At 35.3% G+C, this 14,522-nt stretch overlaps 2 protein-coding genes across 3 annotated transcripts; one reads left to right on the top strand and one right to left on the bottom strand.

Annotated features, from left to right (window-relative positions):
- Positions 1-524: 524 nt before the first annotated feature.
- On the bottom strand, positions 525-5,670 carry LOC126698814 (uncharacterized). 2 transcript variants are annotated; one of them, XM_050396276.1, is made up of 6 exons: positions 5,508-5,670; positions 4,529-4,871; positions 4,278-4,438; positions 4,067-4,097; positions 2,689-2,791; positions 525-1,046 (listed from the first exon to the last, which is right to left on the bottom strand). In XM_050396276.1, exons 2-6 carry the CDS (start codon positions 4,841-4,843, stop codon positions 940-942), a joined length of 717 nt encoding a protein of 238 aa, XP_050252233.1. In that variant the 5' UTR covers positions 4,844-4,871; positions 5,508-5,670; the 3' UTR covers positions 525-939. The 2 variants fall into 2 exon arrangements, with proteins under 2 accessions (XP_050252233.1, XP_050252234.1); XM_050396277.1 differs by having other exon boundaries at positions 4,529-4,863; positions 5,508-5,669.
- Positions 5,671-7,395: 1,725 nt separating this feature from the next.
- Positions 7,396-13,049, top strand: LOC126698812 (uncharacterized). Its single transcript, XM_050396274.1, has 8 exons — positions 7,396-7,644; positions 7,726-7,924; positions 9,313-9,398; positions 9,698-9,810; positions 10,114-10,179; positions 11,191-11,300; positions 11,415-11,480; positions 12,232-13,049. Exons 1-8 carry the CDS (start codon positions 7,550-7,552, stop codon positions 12,826-12,828), a joined length of 1,332 nt encoding a protein of 443 aa, XP_050252231.1. The 5' UTR covers positions 7,396-7,549; the 3' UTR covers positions 12,829-13,049.
- The last annotated feature ends 1,473 nt before the right edge of the window (positions 13,050-14,522 follow it).

The raw sequence follows: 14,522 nt of genomic DNA, 5'->3' as shown, positions 1-14,522 counted from the left end.
TTGAAAACACAATTTCATTCAATGTAAAATATAAAATTTCAAAATTTTGCACTAAATTCATGTTTCCAAAACATAACTTTAAATCAAATGCGTTTACACTAAAATTATGTTTTCATAATAATTTTAGTACAAAATATTTATTGAAATTGTGTTTCGATTTCTAAGTGTACATAATGTCTGTCATCTCATGCCACATTGGCAAATCTTAATTTAAATCATGTTTTCAGAACACAATTTTATGTTTTGAAAACACAAGGAAATTCTCCCAAATAATTTTTTCAGAACATTATTTTTAGCAAATAATTTGCAAAAAATAAAACCTAAATTAAATATTTTTTTTCTTACATAATAATGTAAAAATTACTTCTAATTTGCTGTTTAAGAATTTTATTTTATGTAATAGAGGCAAAACAATAAATTCACACACTACTACAGTAACCATCATCTCATTTTTCTTCTCAACTAAACAAAAAAATAGTAAATTTTCACCCTTTCACTTTTTCATCCTCCATAATAGACATATATGTTGGAAAACTAAACTTTTTTCTATTCTCCCAATTTTCCATCTTCCCATCCAAGTGGAATCTTAATAACATATGAAAGCTACATTACAAGACCTTTCATCATGTTATGGATACAAAAGTTTACATGTCATAATATATATATTGCTGGGAAATATTTTGTAGTTCAGTTTCAATTAGATTTCCACCTCAAAGACTCCCCAGATGCCCCCCTCCCCCACCCAAAAAAAAAAAAAAAATCTACATACATCCAACAAAGAAAAGAAGAAGAGATATGGCTACTTTGCTACAGTAATGGCAGGCTCCAGTTGCTATCTTGACTGAAGCAATGATACCAGCAGCAATATAGTGAGAGAATGACTGAAGGAAAATTGTCCCAACTTTTCTCCTTTTCTTTCTTTAGGTATACAGAGTTCTATCAGTCACTTTCACTATGTGAAAAGTATCTCTGAGCATCAAATGGTTGCTTCCAGGAGTTTGTATCAGGTAACTCAGAAGTAGTTCCTCCATTCATGGGTGCAAACGCTGAGATAAAAAGATCATGAACATCACACCAAAAACATCACAATTTGTAAAGATTAATTCAAATAGAAAATATGCAAAATGAGCAAAGGCCCATTCATCTCAGATGCTTTTAATCATCGCATTTTAACAAATTCGCTCCTCTTTGTTTTACATATCATTTGAATCAATATTGTCTTTAATGGCAGCTATTATGGGTCTATATCCTGAAAGTTAGTTGTGTTAGATCAATGTCAAGATTTCATGAACATAAAGCAGAACAAAATGTCAAGGTTTCAATATTTAGTAATTCACTAACGCTATGTTTGGATGTTGGGGGAAGGAGGGAGAGTAGAGTAGAGGGAGGGAGAGTAATTTAATAAACTTGTTTGGATGTTTTTTAAGGAAGGAGGGGAGGGGGGGGGGTGGGGGGGGGGGGGGGGGGGGGGGAGGGGTTTGAACTACTTCTAACTCCTCATTTTTAATTCCCCCAAATTGGAGAGATTTGAAGGAAGAGTGGAGCATAAAAATGCTTGACCAAATGAATTATCAAACTTAACCTTACCATATTAACAAAATTACAAATGAAAAGACTAATTATTCCCCTCCCTCCTTAATTTTAAAAACATCCAAACAAGGTGAAAGATAACCATTCCCTTTTACTCTCCTCTCCACTACTCTCCTTCCCTCTACTCCCCTCTACTCTCCTCTCTCTCAAAACTTTCAAACATAGCATAACTTTTTTCAGTGGCAGTGACCCCAATTTCTCTAATTGCTACAATATAAGGAAAGGTGTAGCCCCCAATTGCAACAGAAAGCAGAACTAAATGATTCCCTTTCTAGTCTACTAATATTCAAATCTGCTATATATATAATTGTGGAGCTAGTGCATTAAGCATAATATAGTTACTATGTGAAAGTGTGCAGCGAGGCCAAGAGCCTTGTAACTTAACTCGCACTTCTTGGTATTTCTAATGCAAATGTCTAGGATTTAAATTGCCCCTCCTTCATTGTAACTATGGGGGGAAAACAAAAATGTGTGCAGTGAAGAAAAAAATCTTTGTTGCAGTTACCCAAGAGAAGTTGACCAATATGAAGGATTTTCCACCCTACTACCAGAATATGCAAGATTTCAATAGTCTCAAAAAACAGGCACAGGGGTGGGGTTTTTTCCTGATAAATTGCTCTTTTCCCTTTCCCCATTAGTGATTGTACCAGATTTTGATACCATAAAACAGATGCATGGAATTCCAGGATTCCATCTAATTATCTCATCTATGTTTTAGTATGAGGTTTACACAATGGACTTTGACATAACTCGTTGCTAATTTATGGGAAAACTGTCACCACTAATTTAAAACTATTTGATAATAAGTGGCAAGTTCTTCCAAAACAAGTCAAGGGACCAAACTTTATTAACCTCAGTTGCATGAAAATATATTTTGCAAGGCCACCCACATAGTGATGAATGAGATTTGAGCTCAAGATCATTTAGCCTGCTGAAGGAAAGCTAAAAAGCTGATAAACAAACCTAGCTCAAGGTGCTATTGAGAGTGTTACTTCGCTTTCAGCAATGATCCATCACCCAGGTCTAAGGAATCAGTGAGACCAAAACACAAAAAAGAATGCAAGCAAGTAAAATAAAGCTCAAACACGTTAAGCCTACCTTTATCTCTCATTCTTTTCTCCCTGTCAAATTCAAACTTATCCCGAATTTGGCTGACCCTTTCCCAATTATCACCTTGCCTGTTCCTCCCGAAACCCTGGTCCTGTATTAAAATCCAGTCAATTTCTGTGGTAGTGGCACATGTAACTAGACTTAAATATTAAATATTAAGTGATAAAAATGTTCAAACTAAATCAAACTATTTTTCTAGATCAAACACATCCATTACTCTTGTAGCATAAATTACAAAACCAGAAGTGCACCCTTCTTGCTTAAATAAAATTAATAAGTTGCAATGGAGACCATTGAGCAAAATAAAAATGTCATACTAGAGACTGGGATCCTTCTTTTTTTCCTATTTTGAACTATTTCTCCCAGTAGAACCAGAGAGTGATAAGAAGGAGATACTCATTTACATAACCATAGGGCAGAAAATATTACTTTCAAGTGGCAAATAAGCATTCTTGCAGCAATTTTGCCCAATGAAATCATGATAAACTATCATATTTTTGGTTCTTTTGAATGAATTAAGACTTTTCTTTCTTCTCATACAGGGGTGTTTCTTTAAATAGAAAAACTACTAGCAAAAAAAAAAAAAGCATGCTCTCAATTATTTTTTGATAAGTAATAGAAATTTATTGAAAAGAGACTACATCATGCACCAAAAAAAAAAAAAAAGAAAAAGAAAAGAGAGAGAGAGGCAAGAAATAGCCTAAAGAATTACAAAAAGTACAAATGATTATGTACAAAAAGATAGAGACTCAATAAACACTGGAATGGAATCTCTATTTGTGAGTCCCCAAGCACAAGACCAATCAAACAGAGTGCCAACAAAATAAGCTAGAAGTTGGTCCCTTGTACTCTCCATATCCTCAGATGTTCGCCTATTTTGCTCTCACCAAATAACCCACATCAAACATAATGGAACCAAATTCCAATATCCAACGAATGTTTTCCCATCCAATTCCACCAACCAAACAAAAGATCTTTCACACTCTTTGGTAAGACCCAAGAGATACCAAAAGATCTAAATACAAAACACCACAATTCATAAGCTTCCGCAGTGAAAATCAGAAGGTATTCCACCCCCTCCCCACTACACCAACGCATGCAACACCAATCCACATAGTGACATCTTGCCTAATGTTTTCTTATTAGTGATCGTTGATGCCTAGATATGCCATCAACCATATATTGAAACATCCTTTCAAGTAAAATCTAAGTAAACCAATCTAAAAGCTCCTAGCCCTCATCAGCTAGCATAAATCAACTGTGTTTCTAGAGCACTCTATATTAGCCCAATCTTGAAAGTTGAAAGTACTAAACCTTGGAAGTAAAGCAGACAAGATAGCATTCTTAATCCAATTCAAAACCATACCTTCATTGGCTCAGCAGCTAATCGCCTGCTCCTGAAACACAATCAAAAGAAGGTTAAATTTAGTATCCATTGTCAACATCACATACTCTTTACTTCAAACAAATCGAGTCTTATTCACTAAAAAATTGATGCTTATGAATGAAACACAATCAAAAGAAGAAAAAATTGAGAGTCCATTGTCCAAGTTTTGCAATATGAAATAAAGAGAAACCTGTAAGGAGAAAAATCTTGATCATCATCTTCGGCGGACTCGTAGTTAGCATGATCTTGTGCAATTTTCTTGGAGTAGCCTTCATCCCAGTACAACCTCTCCCAATTCTCTCTAAGCTCCTGATACAATTGCATGTACTTGTTGCACCAGGGCTCATGCTCCTTTACAATATCAATAGCTAATAAAAATTAGGTAACCAAACTAGCTCTCACAAACCAAGTAATGATAAACCAGAAGAAAAGTGGACAAACCGCTTCCTTGATGATGAGGCGAGTGCGGCGCATGAACTGCTCCCGGAGCTGCTTGCGGCGCTTATTGGGAATGTTGTCCCTTGGGATCACAAAGCGCTCACGTGGAGGCACATGATCACCAACCTCATGCATTTCACCGTCCACTACCCACCACTCCGATTTTTTCTCATCCGCCTTCTTTGCTAGTGCCGGGGCCAGAGCTGCCCGTCTAGGCCTCCTAGTTGTGCCCGTGTCAGTCCGGGCCCATCGGACTTGCTGGGAAGCGGGGCGCAGGCATGGGGCTAAGGCCTGGATTCGTTTGGTCAGGGAGAGCATAGATTGGCAGCTTTCTGATTCTGATTTTCTAATCTCAAAAGAGGTTAGAGTTTAATTCACTAATACTTTGAAATCCATAAATAACTATGAACAGTATTCCTGCAAAACTAGATGCAGAAAAGCTAAATTCTTGTGAAACAATACAGTAGCATTCGAAAATATGTACCTTTACCCTCTATCAACTACCCAAAAAAACATTTCATTATGATTTAACTACGGATAAATAGTACTTATAAAAAGAAAGAAAAAAGGAGTAATGGTTAACAACATAACATATTATCAGTAAGTTTAGAAATGGAATTACAGCATAACAAAAATACATAAAAACTAAAATTGTTGTGAAACATATACAGTAATAACAAAACCCCATAAATTCTTATCCAAACTTGCATCCGAAAATATATATACCTTTCACCTCTAATCTATTGAAACATTTCACTGTCCCTAAACAATTTCAACGAGTCATCATCAATTCAAAGGACCCCAAAAAAAAAAATTAAAAAAAAAACAAATACAGTGTCCCAAATAGCCTTTGAATCCCTTGATAGCTGCTATCTAAAGGTTTATGAAAATGAAATGAAAATAGGAAGCCATAATCATAAAAAACCTGAGAGAGAGAGATTCTTCAATTAATTTAAGTTGCCAAAAAGAGGAGAAACCGTACCTGAGAGTGAATGAATTCCGAGTATGTGCAAAAAAACGTGTAGTGTAGACTGTAGATGTGAGGAGTCGCTGAGGAGGGTTTTGGGTTTTGTTTTCTATTTTCGTCGATAAGCAAAAAACCGACGGTATTTTAGGAATTGTATTTTTTTAAGAAATAAATTGTAAATTACACCGAAAAGAAGGGTGTTTGAATTTATACCACGAAATTTCAAAATTTGAATTTTATATTTTAAAATTTAAGAGTATTTGGTTTCAAAAAAAAGTTTAAGAGTATTTAAATTTTACATTATAATTATTCAGAATTTAGATTTTATCTTCTAAAATTTGAAAGTATTTAGATTTTACCTTCCTAAATTTTGATACTTCAAAAAGAAGGTGCAAAATCTAAATATCATAAAATTTAAGAGATAAAATTCAAATTTTAAGACTTCTTCACCTAAAATCTAGACACTCGGTATGCGTTTGGATTGGGCATTTTGCTCGTGTTCAGCGTTTTTTTAGCGAGTCCTATAGGTACTGTTCACATACCACCAAACTCACTTTTTCACAAATTTCTAGGTAAATTTGGATCCCACAGCACTATTCATATATTTAAAAATTATTTTGCTAATGTTCTCAGTAATAAGTTTTCAGTTTTCAGCAAATAAGCGGTATCCAAACACAGTCTCGGTGTGAGAGAAATTTGCAATTTAGAGGATGTTTAGATACCACTTATTTTGTTGAAAGTACTATTGATAAAGGTAAAAGTTAGTTTTTTTTTTTTTTTTTTTTTTTTTTTTTTGATTGGAAACAGATAACTTAACTTCATTAATCTGGACAGAAGTCCAGGAAACTTACATCAACCAAAATCTGGTGTTCAATTAGGGGAGGAGTATCCTCAACCCATATTACACTATTCTCCACATTCATTGCATTCCTAGCTAGTAAATGCGCTGCTTCGTTGGTGATTCTCCTAGAATGAACAGCCTTCCAAGAGTTGAACCGCATCAGAAAAAATTTCAGCCCTTCAACAACCTTCAGAATGGACAGGGCCGGTGTGATGCAACCATTTAGAGCTTGTATAACTTGTTGGGAGTCTCCTTCCACTACTATATCTTTCAGACCCAAGTCCCAAGCTAGAAAAATGCCCGCTTCCGTAGCTTTTGCTTCTGCTTCAATAGGCCCTAAAGGAAACTCAACTTTCTTACACAATGCACCCATCAGCTCCCCTTTATCATTTCTAATTACCACACCGTAGCCACAGCAGCCCCAGTTGTTGAATACCGCAGCATCAGTATTGACCTTGTATGTTCCTTTAGGGGGAGGACACCAACGCTTGAGACTAGGGGCAGAGGAACCACCAATAAGGCTGACTGGACTGGCAGAATGCACTTCAAGTTCATACTTCTGAGCTTCCCTTGCAATAGTTTTCCCTCGTTTACAAGCTTCCCCATGCCGGACTGCATTTCTGTTATTCCACAAACCCTAAGCCGTGATAGCAAAGGCTTCCCAATTCGTATCCCCAGGTGACTCCTGGAGCAACCAGACCACATCAAGAAATTCCTTCGGTGGGTGAATTAGTTTATCAATCCTGAAATTTGTTTCAACCCAAGTTTCCTTAGCAATGACACATCCCCACAAAGCATGACCAGAAGATTCACTTTCACCACAAAAGTCACAAAAGTCCTCTGTGAGAACCTTTCTATGTAGCAGTGCGGTAAAAGTTAGTTAAAATAATATAGTGAGGCTCATAAATAGTATTAAAAGTAATAGGACCTATAAATAATAATAAAAATAAACTGAATAGTGAATATTTTTTTTTTTTTCGTTATAACCCACACGCGCACCTACCCCAAAAAAAAATTGGAAAACGCTGTCGTAAATGGAATCGTGAGTTTACTCGCCTCGAATCTCAAGACAGTTACAACTTACAACTTGCAATCCAACGGTCTAGCAGTTTGTCTTGCATCAGAGATATACAAGCGAAGGTGTAGCGCTAAAAGTTACTTACTCCACCAAACGAGAAGAGAAAGATTGAAGAGAGTGAGAGAGAGAGAAGTGGAAATGTGTGGGAGAAGTCGTTGTACTCTGAGAGCTGATGACATTCCTAGGGCTTGTTACCGCAACAACTCCTCAGTTCGTAATCTTCACATGGACCGGTCCGTACTAACTGCTAACCTCTTTTCTTCATTTCTATTATTATTGCTTTCAATAATAATACTTATCAGTATTATATATAGGTACCGTCCATCCTACAACGTTTCACCGGGACATCATTTGCCGGTTGTTCGTAGAGAACAAGGATCATCATCATCAGCATCTGCTGCTGCTGGTGGTGCTGCTGCTTCTGAATCAGATGCTGTTGTTGTTCATTGTATGAAATGGGGACTCATTCCCAGCTTCACTAAAAAATCTGACAAACCTGATCACTACAAGATGGTACTCTTTTTAACTATTTTTTACTTCTCTCTCTCTTTCTCATTTTTTCAAACACATACCAGGCATTCTTAAACTTCTTAAATCACTGCTTTACATTTTTGCTATCTCGTTTAACATTTAAACTTAAATATGCTACATGTCTACAATCAACAACATAGTGTGCTAATGTATAGGAATTTATGATGTTTTCCTTATGCATCTTGTCAAATGCGTGAGTTTGATGAATAAAAATCCTTTGTCCCACTCGTAGTGTTCCACTTTATGCTCTACTAATTATAGCCCACCGCACGTCCCATTTTCCCCCCTTTTATAAAGGTAACCAAAGTTTAAATGGAAAAATTTCAAACACTAAGTTGGTTGCATTTTTAAGAATAGCAACATTTTTACATGTTGTATGCACAAAGACAAGTTATAAGAAAATGAGGATGGGCTTACTGCATAACAATAGGCATGAAAAGTCTCTGATTAATTGGTTTTATATGTGCTCATAAACGGAACGCGCAAACATTAGAGCGACCTGAATACAGACTATAACTGCAAATAAAGGGCCCAAACCTAGAATACAATGTTCCGGGTGAATCTGCTTTAGGATGATGTCGTTTGTTTAAGAATTCAGTTTTCTGCACTGATCATCCTTCCACAACTGTATTAATCTTTCTGCTCAGGTTAGCTTAACATCTCACAGTTGTCATGAATCATTCAATTGATAAATTAAGTTGCGTATCTAAATTATTTGTGTCGGTTTAGTTACACTGCCTAAGCTACAAGTTGTCATTTTTATTCCAAGATTTTAAAATTATGTCATGATATCATGTAAGAGTCTTTTATTTGTTTGTTGGTTTTCCATCTCCAGTTCACATCCAAATGTAAATATTTATTTGAATGTCCAGTCTGTTGACAAATCATTATTTATCTGTGTCTTTGTGATCAATTGAACAATGAGACTGAAATGTTAATTTTGAGGTACACCTTTTATCTCATCCCTGTCTTGGAAATTTTGTCAGCATTTTATTTTTGTTCATAATACTCCTTCTATTTACTCATTAACTTTCTCAAACATTCCAGGAGAGAGAGAGAGAGAGAGAGAGAGAGAGAGAGAGAGTGTGTGTGACATTAATTGTGGAGGTTAAGATTGACAGCCTAGGGACTTCATTGATGATCATTGTAATTCTATCACTTTAGCTGAAATGGGGACAGATTTGTGGTTGGTAAATAAAATTTCTGATAGTGTTTACATTGTTAATGATTTTTTCTCCTCATATAATTTACATGTTTGATATGCATTTGTTTTGATTTCTATATCAAACTGGTTGTTTAGTTTGAGATGACTTTAAATCATACAACTTCTATTGGAAATTTCTTGTTATTTCATGTGTTGCGAATTGCAGTTTAATGCCCGATCTGAGTCAATAAGTGAAAAGGCTTCTTTCCGTCGTTTAATCCCTAAAAACCGGTGCCTTGTTGCAGTAGAAGGGTATGTTTTTTTTCTCAATATTTGGCACCTGTTTCTTTAATATTGTACTCTAGGAAGAATTTTCTGATAGTAGATTGATTTTATTTTTAACTTTCCTGAATATTAACAATCAATATTAAACTTATTAAATTTCAGTGATTAAAATAGAACCTTTTTGAAAGGATTTCCTGTTATATGGTTTTAGGTCATCTTGTAAGAAATGTTCATATTGTGTTTGTGTGTGTGTATATATTTGCAAATTTATCTGTATATGGCATGAAATGTTCTACGCTATAACTTGACTTTGTATAATACCCCAGATTCTACGAGTGGAAAAAAGATGGACAAAAAAAGCAGCCATACTACATCCATTTCAAGGATGGCAGGCCTCTTGTGTTTGCAGCTCTTTATGATGCATGGGAAAATTCAGAAGGTAAACTATTTTCCCCCCATGTATTTTAGATACATTTATTGGAAGATACATCATATTAAATTTTTATATTTGATTAGCTCTAATAACTGATATATTCTTTCTGTGTTATACCAATTTCAGTATTAGTGAATAAGATCAGTTTAGTATGTTGTTTATCCTTATAGTTGTAGGCACTCTTCTTATTGCTATATCTACCATTTTACCAAAAATTTGCCGTGGTTGATATAGTTTCTTTCATTCTTTTCCCTCAAAAGAGAAGGCTAATACTTTATTTTAATTATTTTAGTGTATGATTTCCTGCAGGCGAGATCCTCTACACGTTTACAATTCTCACTACTTCTTCTTCTTCAGCATTACAGTGGCTGCATGGTAAGTCATGCTTGTTTCATTTTATTCATATTACATGTTCTAATCTTGTGATGTCTGCACATTGTAAATTAGTGTGCTAAACCCCAAGAAAAAGAAACTAACGTTACTCATCTGTTATTTTCGTCATCATGTGTCAATGGGATGTACTATCAGTGTTATGAGCAAATGTTTTCTTTTTGTTTTTTGATAGAAGAGTGCAATTATTGTTAAGATTTATAACCAACTCCAAATTTTTGGGATTAAGGTTTCGTAGTTGTATTTTTGTACCACTTATGCTGTGAAGTATCACTATCAAAGGATGAGTAATTAGTTGAAAAACATGTTTGGAACTTGTGTAATCACTTAAAATTGTATGTTTTAAAGGAACAGTAAATTTAAAGTTGAGGTCATGTGCATGGCTACCATGCTTCTGCTTTCTTGCTATTTGGAGTATGTTGTACAGGGTTTGCTTCCTATGACGCATATAATTTGTTGGTTGATTTTACTTGCCTTCTGCTATTTTGGCTGAGTTTTTGTATTTCATACATAACTGGACTATTGATGTCCTTGTAGATCGCCTATATTTCATTTTTATGCACAGAAAAGGTCTCAGAAAAGGCATAAAAATGCCAAAGCTAGAGAAACTTTTGATTGGAGTTTAGAAATGGTGACTAGTAGGAATGTTTGAATTTATTGTCTTCACACACAAACAAGATTTAAAAAGAATCCCACATTTTTATGGATAAAAAGCTAATGATTTTCCCACTGTTGTAAGTTCTAACAAAATGAACAGGAATTATTGTGGTATCATTATAGTATCAGTCCTTAAATTTTGATAAAATTAAAATGGTAGTTATAGATTATGGTATCATCACAGATCTTAAGCTTGATTTCTAATTGTTCTCCAACCAATCATGTTAGAATTGGAAGTGGGATCTACACAGATTCTGCTAAATTATTTGTTTACTATGCCAATCTTCACCAAATTAAAGTGGTCATATACTAATTTTTTTCATTGCACCATCATTATAGACAGGATGCCTGTTATTTTGGGTGATAAGGTATCAACTGATACATGGCTAAATGGTTCTTCATCTTCCAAGTTTGATAACATGCTTAAACCATATGAAGATGCGGATTTGGTAAGAGCTGTCTGAATATAAGAAACAACAGCTTCTCTATATCTATATTTGCTACTATGAGTATAAATGGTATACAATATTCCAAATTTATTATTCTTGTCTTCCAATCTCCAGGTGTGGCACCCAGTAACACCTGCAATGGGTAAGCCATCTTTTGATGGACCAGAATGCATCAATGAGGTGAGGCTAGTTGCCTTTTTCTTTAACGTAGTGTATTTTCTCTCTTGTCTTCCGTAAATGAATGTAGGCAATAGTTGATGGAGATCTGATAAATAAGGTCAATCAAGGGAAGAAGTATCTTATGAGACGGTCTCATGAGACCTTCTCTCACAAGATATGTGAGTCCCACGTGCTGTGAGAGCGTGGGCTCATGAGATACCCTCTCCAATCAAGATTTAGTACCAAGCTAAATGGCACCTCTACCCCCATAAGTATGGGGTGGTGTGTGAGAGAGACCCCCTCCAATCAAAATTTAATGCCAAGCTAAATGGCACCTCTAAACCACCCCCCCCCCCCCCCCCCCCCCCCCCCCCCAAAATAAGTATGGGGGGTGGTGTGTGAGAGTGGGGTTTGAATTCCTTAGTTGTGTGATTATGTTACTTTAATAAATAAAAAAACCCACTTAGTTAGAATTCATCTGAGGGTGTCCATTTATTGGTAACACTGGCTCAATTTTTTATATTCTAATTATCAAGTAGCATGCATCATGACTTTTCCCTTTTATGTTTCTATTTGACTTGGTTTTTATTTTTGGGAAAAACCAGGTAAGAAATATTCACAGTTCTTATCAAAAAAAAGAAAAGAGAAAAGAGAAAAAAAGAAAAAGCAAAAAGAATAGAAATATTGGTAGTTGCTTTCTGTTCAGATACTCCTAATCCTAGATTTATACAGGAAAAAACTCCTAATTGCTGGTTGAACCATTTTTGTACAGATAAAATTAAAGATAGAGGGCAGCAATCCAATCACTAAATTTTTCTCAACAAAAGCAGCTAAAAAAGAAGAGTCATCAAACTTAGAGGAGAAAAACTCTTGTGCAGAATCTTTCAAGACTGATCCACCAAAAAGCTTTAAAAAAGAGCCTGAGACTCAGGACAATACGGCATTCTCATCCTTCACTGAAAAAGGTGACCAGGACTCAAGGAGCAATCCAATCTCCAAGTTTTTCTCAACAAAGGGAATTAAAGAAGAAGAATCAAACTTAGAGGAGAAAAAGTCTTCTGCCGAATATTTCATGACTGATCCACCAAAAACAAAAAGCTTTAAAAAAGAGCCTGATACTGAGGACAACAAAGCGCTTTCATTCTTCACTGGAAAAGGTGACCAAGACTCAACATCTAGTGTTGTACATTCTCAAGATGGACCAGCCAAGTGCCAACTGAAGCGGGACTATGAGGAGTTTAATGCTGATTCAGAGAAAAATACTGATGAAACTAGCAAGCTATGCTCTACTCCGGCAAGGAAGAAGGGAAACCCGAAGGATTGTAGTGATAAACAACCCACCCTATTTTCATACTTTGGTAAAAGCTAGTGGGTGCGCCTTGCTATGTAGATTCCCTGTGCATATGCTGCACCTTGTACATAAATTTTGTTGTCAGTGTTGCAAGCTACAGATGAAGACTTTTGTAAAAGTAGGCAGTAGCTTGCAATCTGTTGTGTTTTTAAGAAATTCCAACTTCACTCCTTTGCTGGAGGATTGTAAAAAGATTGAAAATGCTCATCAATGAAATTTGTTTAACGTTGACAAAGAGAGATTGGGTGTAAACTAAACCTACGTAATAAACTTATTATATGGTTGATTGAATTAGATTAACGCAGGAGCATTTGGGACATAAAGAGTAGCATCCAAAGCGCAACAGAACAGAAAAAACAATAATGTAATGTCTGAACCAGAACTGCAATAGCCACGTGTGCTATTGCAATGCAGAAGCAGCAGCTGTATATGTTCTCCTCTCCGGCTCCGGATCTACCACCTATAGGAAAACTTTAAAAACCGTGGGAAGAAACCACAGCATATTCAGAAGTGATTTTGAGTGAGACCCGACAGCCTACTTTCACAACCTGCACAGATAGTAATCTGTTTTCCACATGGAATAAAGTTGTTATTATTATTATTTTTTTGGCTTGTTAGGGCATTCTTTGAATAGCCCTTGAGCTTGGAAGGCTTTTAAGTGGATATTGAATGAATAATTTGAAACTTATCGTCTTTGAATGTAGTATTAAATTATATTGTTATCTAGGTAGCTCCAAGTTTAGCTTCAGCATCCATGAAAGTAAAACAATTCTCCCATGGAATTTAACTGCCATTGACGCCCTAATATGCCAATAAATAAACTTTCAAACTTGGATCTGTAACATGAGATATATATAGTTTCAACAGGACTATTTTCGGGTTGCCAAACCATTACTTTGTGAAAATTATTTTTTAGAGGGAATAGAGTTCGATTGATCATCTTTTGCAGTGTTCCTTGGCAATTAGGGGTGGCAAAATTAACCCAAACCCATTTGCCCACCTAAACCCTCTCATTTAAATAAGACTCAAACCAACCTAATTATTAATTGGGTTAAACGGGTAGTAACCCAATTAGACCCAATTAAAACTAACGTTAATTGAGTTTTAATTGGGTACCCAATTAGACCCAAGTATTATTTTTACAAATCACCCAACTCTAAAATACCCAAAAGCCAAAACCACTAAAAAGACCAAAATACCCATAAAACCTCCAAAATTACCAAAATACCTCCTAAACCTAAAAAATGACATAAATACTCCCAAAACCTTAAAATTACCAAAATACTCCCTAAACCCCTAAAATGCCTGAAATACTCCCAAAACCTAAAAAAGACCAAAATACCCCCCTAAACCAAAAAAAAAAATGACCGAAAATGACCAAAATATCTCCGAAACCTAAAAAATGACTGAAATACCACCGAGACCTAAAATTTTGCTCATTTTTGTGTTTACTTACCCGAATATGTAATAAATTGGATTAGTAGTAGATGATTAACAATATTGGTGGACAATATTACTTAAGAATGAAAAGCATTTAGTAAGGGTTGAATAAAAATTTTGATTTTTATTTAGAAATATCTCAATTGCAATAATAGAACAAATACTATCCACAACAACACTATAGATCATTGCATATTTCAGCAAAATGTTGAACTTAAACAACTCAAAAAATAACTAAGAAAAGTTCCCCAATTTCATTTAAATAAAGAAAA

This window comes from Quercus robur, chromosome 9 (assembly GCF_932294415.1).
Source record: "Quercus robur chromosome 9, dhQueRobu3.1, whole genome shotgun sequence".
In the NCBI taxonomy this organism is placed as follows: domain Eukaryota; kingdom Viridiplantae; phylum Streptophyta; class Magnoliopsida; order Fagales; family Fagaceae; genus Quercus; species Quercus robur.
This window is presented reverse-complemented; position numbering and strand designations above follow the sequence as displayed.

Coding starts and splice junctions, on each gene's coding strand:
- LOC126698814 (XM_050396276.1), bottom strand. CDS start 4,843: ATGCTCTCCCTGACCAAACGAATCCAGGCCTTAGCCCCATGCCTGCGC. Junction 2,792..4,066: donor TAGCTGCTGAGCCAATGAAG/GTATGGTTTTGA, acceptor ATTTTAATACAG/GACCAGGGTTTCGGGAGGAA. Junction 1,047..2,688: donor GAAAAGAATGAGAGATAAAG/GTAGGCTTAACG, acceptor TTTTTATCTCAG/CGTTTGCACCCATGAATGGA.
- LOC126698812 (XM_050396274.1), top strand. CDS start 7,550: ATGTGTGGGAGAAGTCGTTGTACTCTGAGAGCTGATGACATTCCTAGG. Junction 10,180..11,190: donor AGCATTACAGTGGCTGCATG/GTAAGTCATGCT, acceptor CCATCATTATAG/ACAGGATGCCTGTTATTTTG. Junction 11,301..11,414: donor CATATGAAGATGCGGATTTG/GTAAGAGCTGTC, acceptor TCCAATCTCCAG/GTGTGGCACCCAGTAACACC.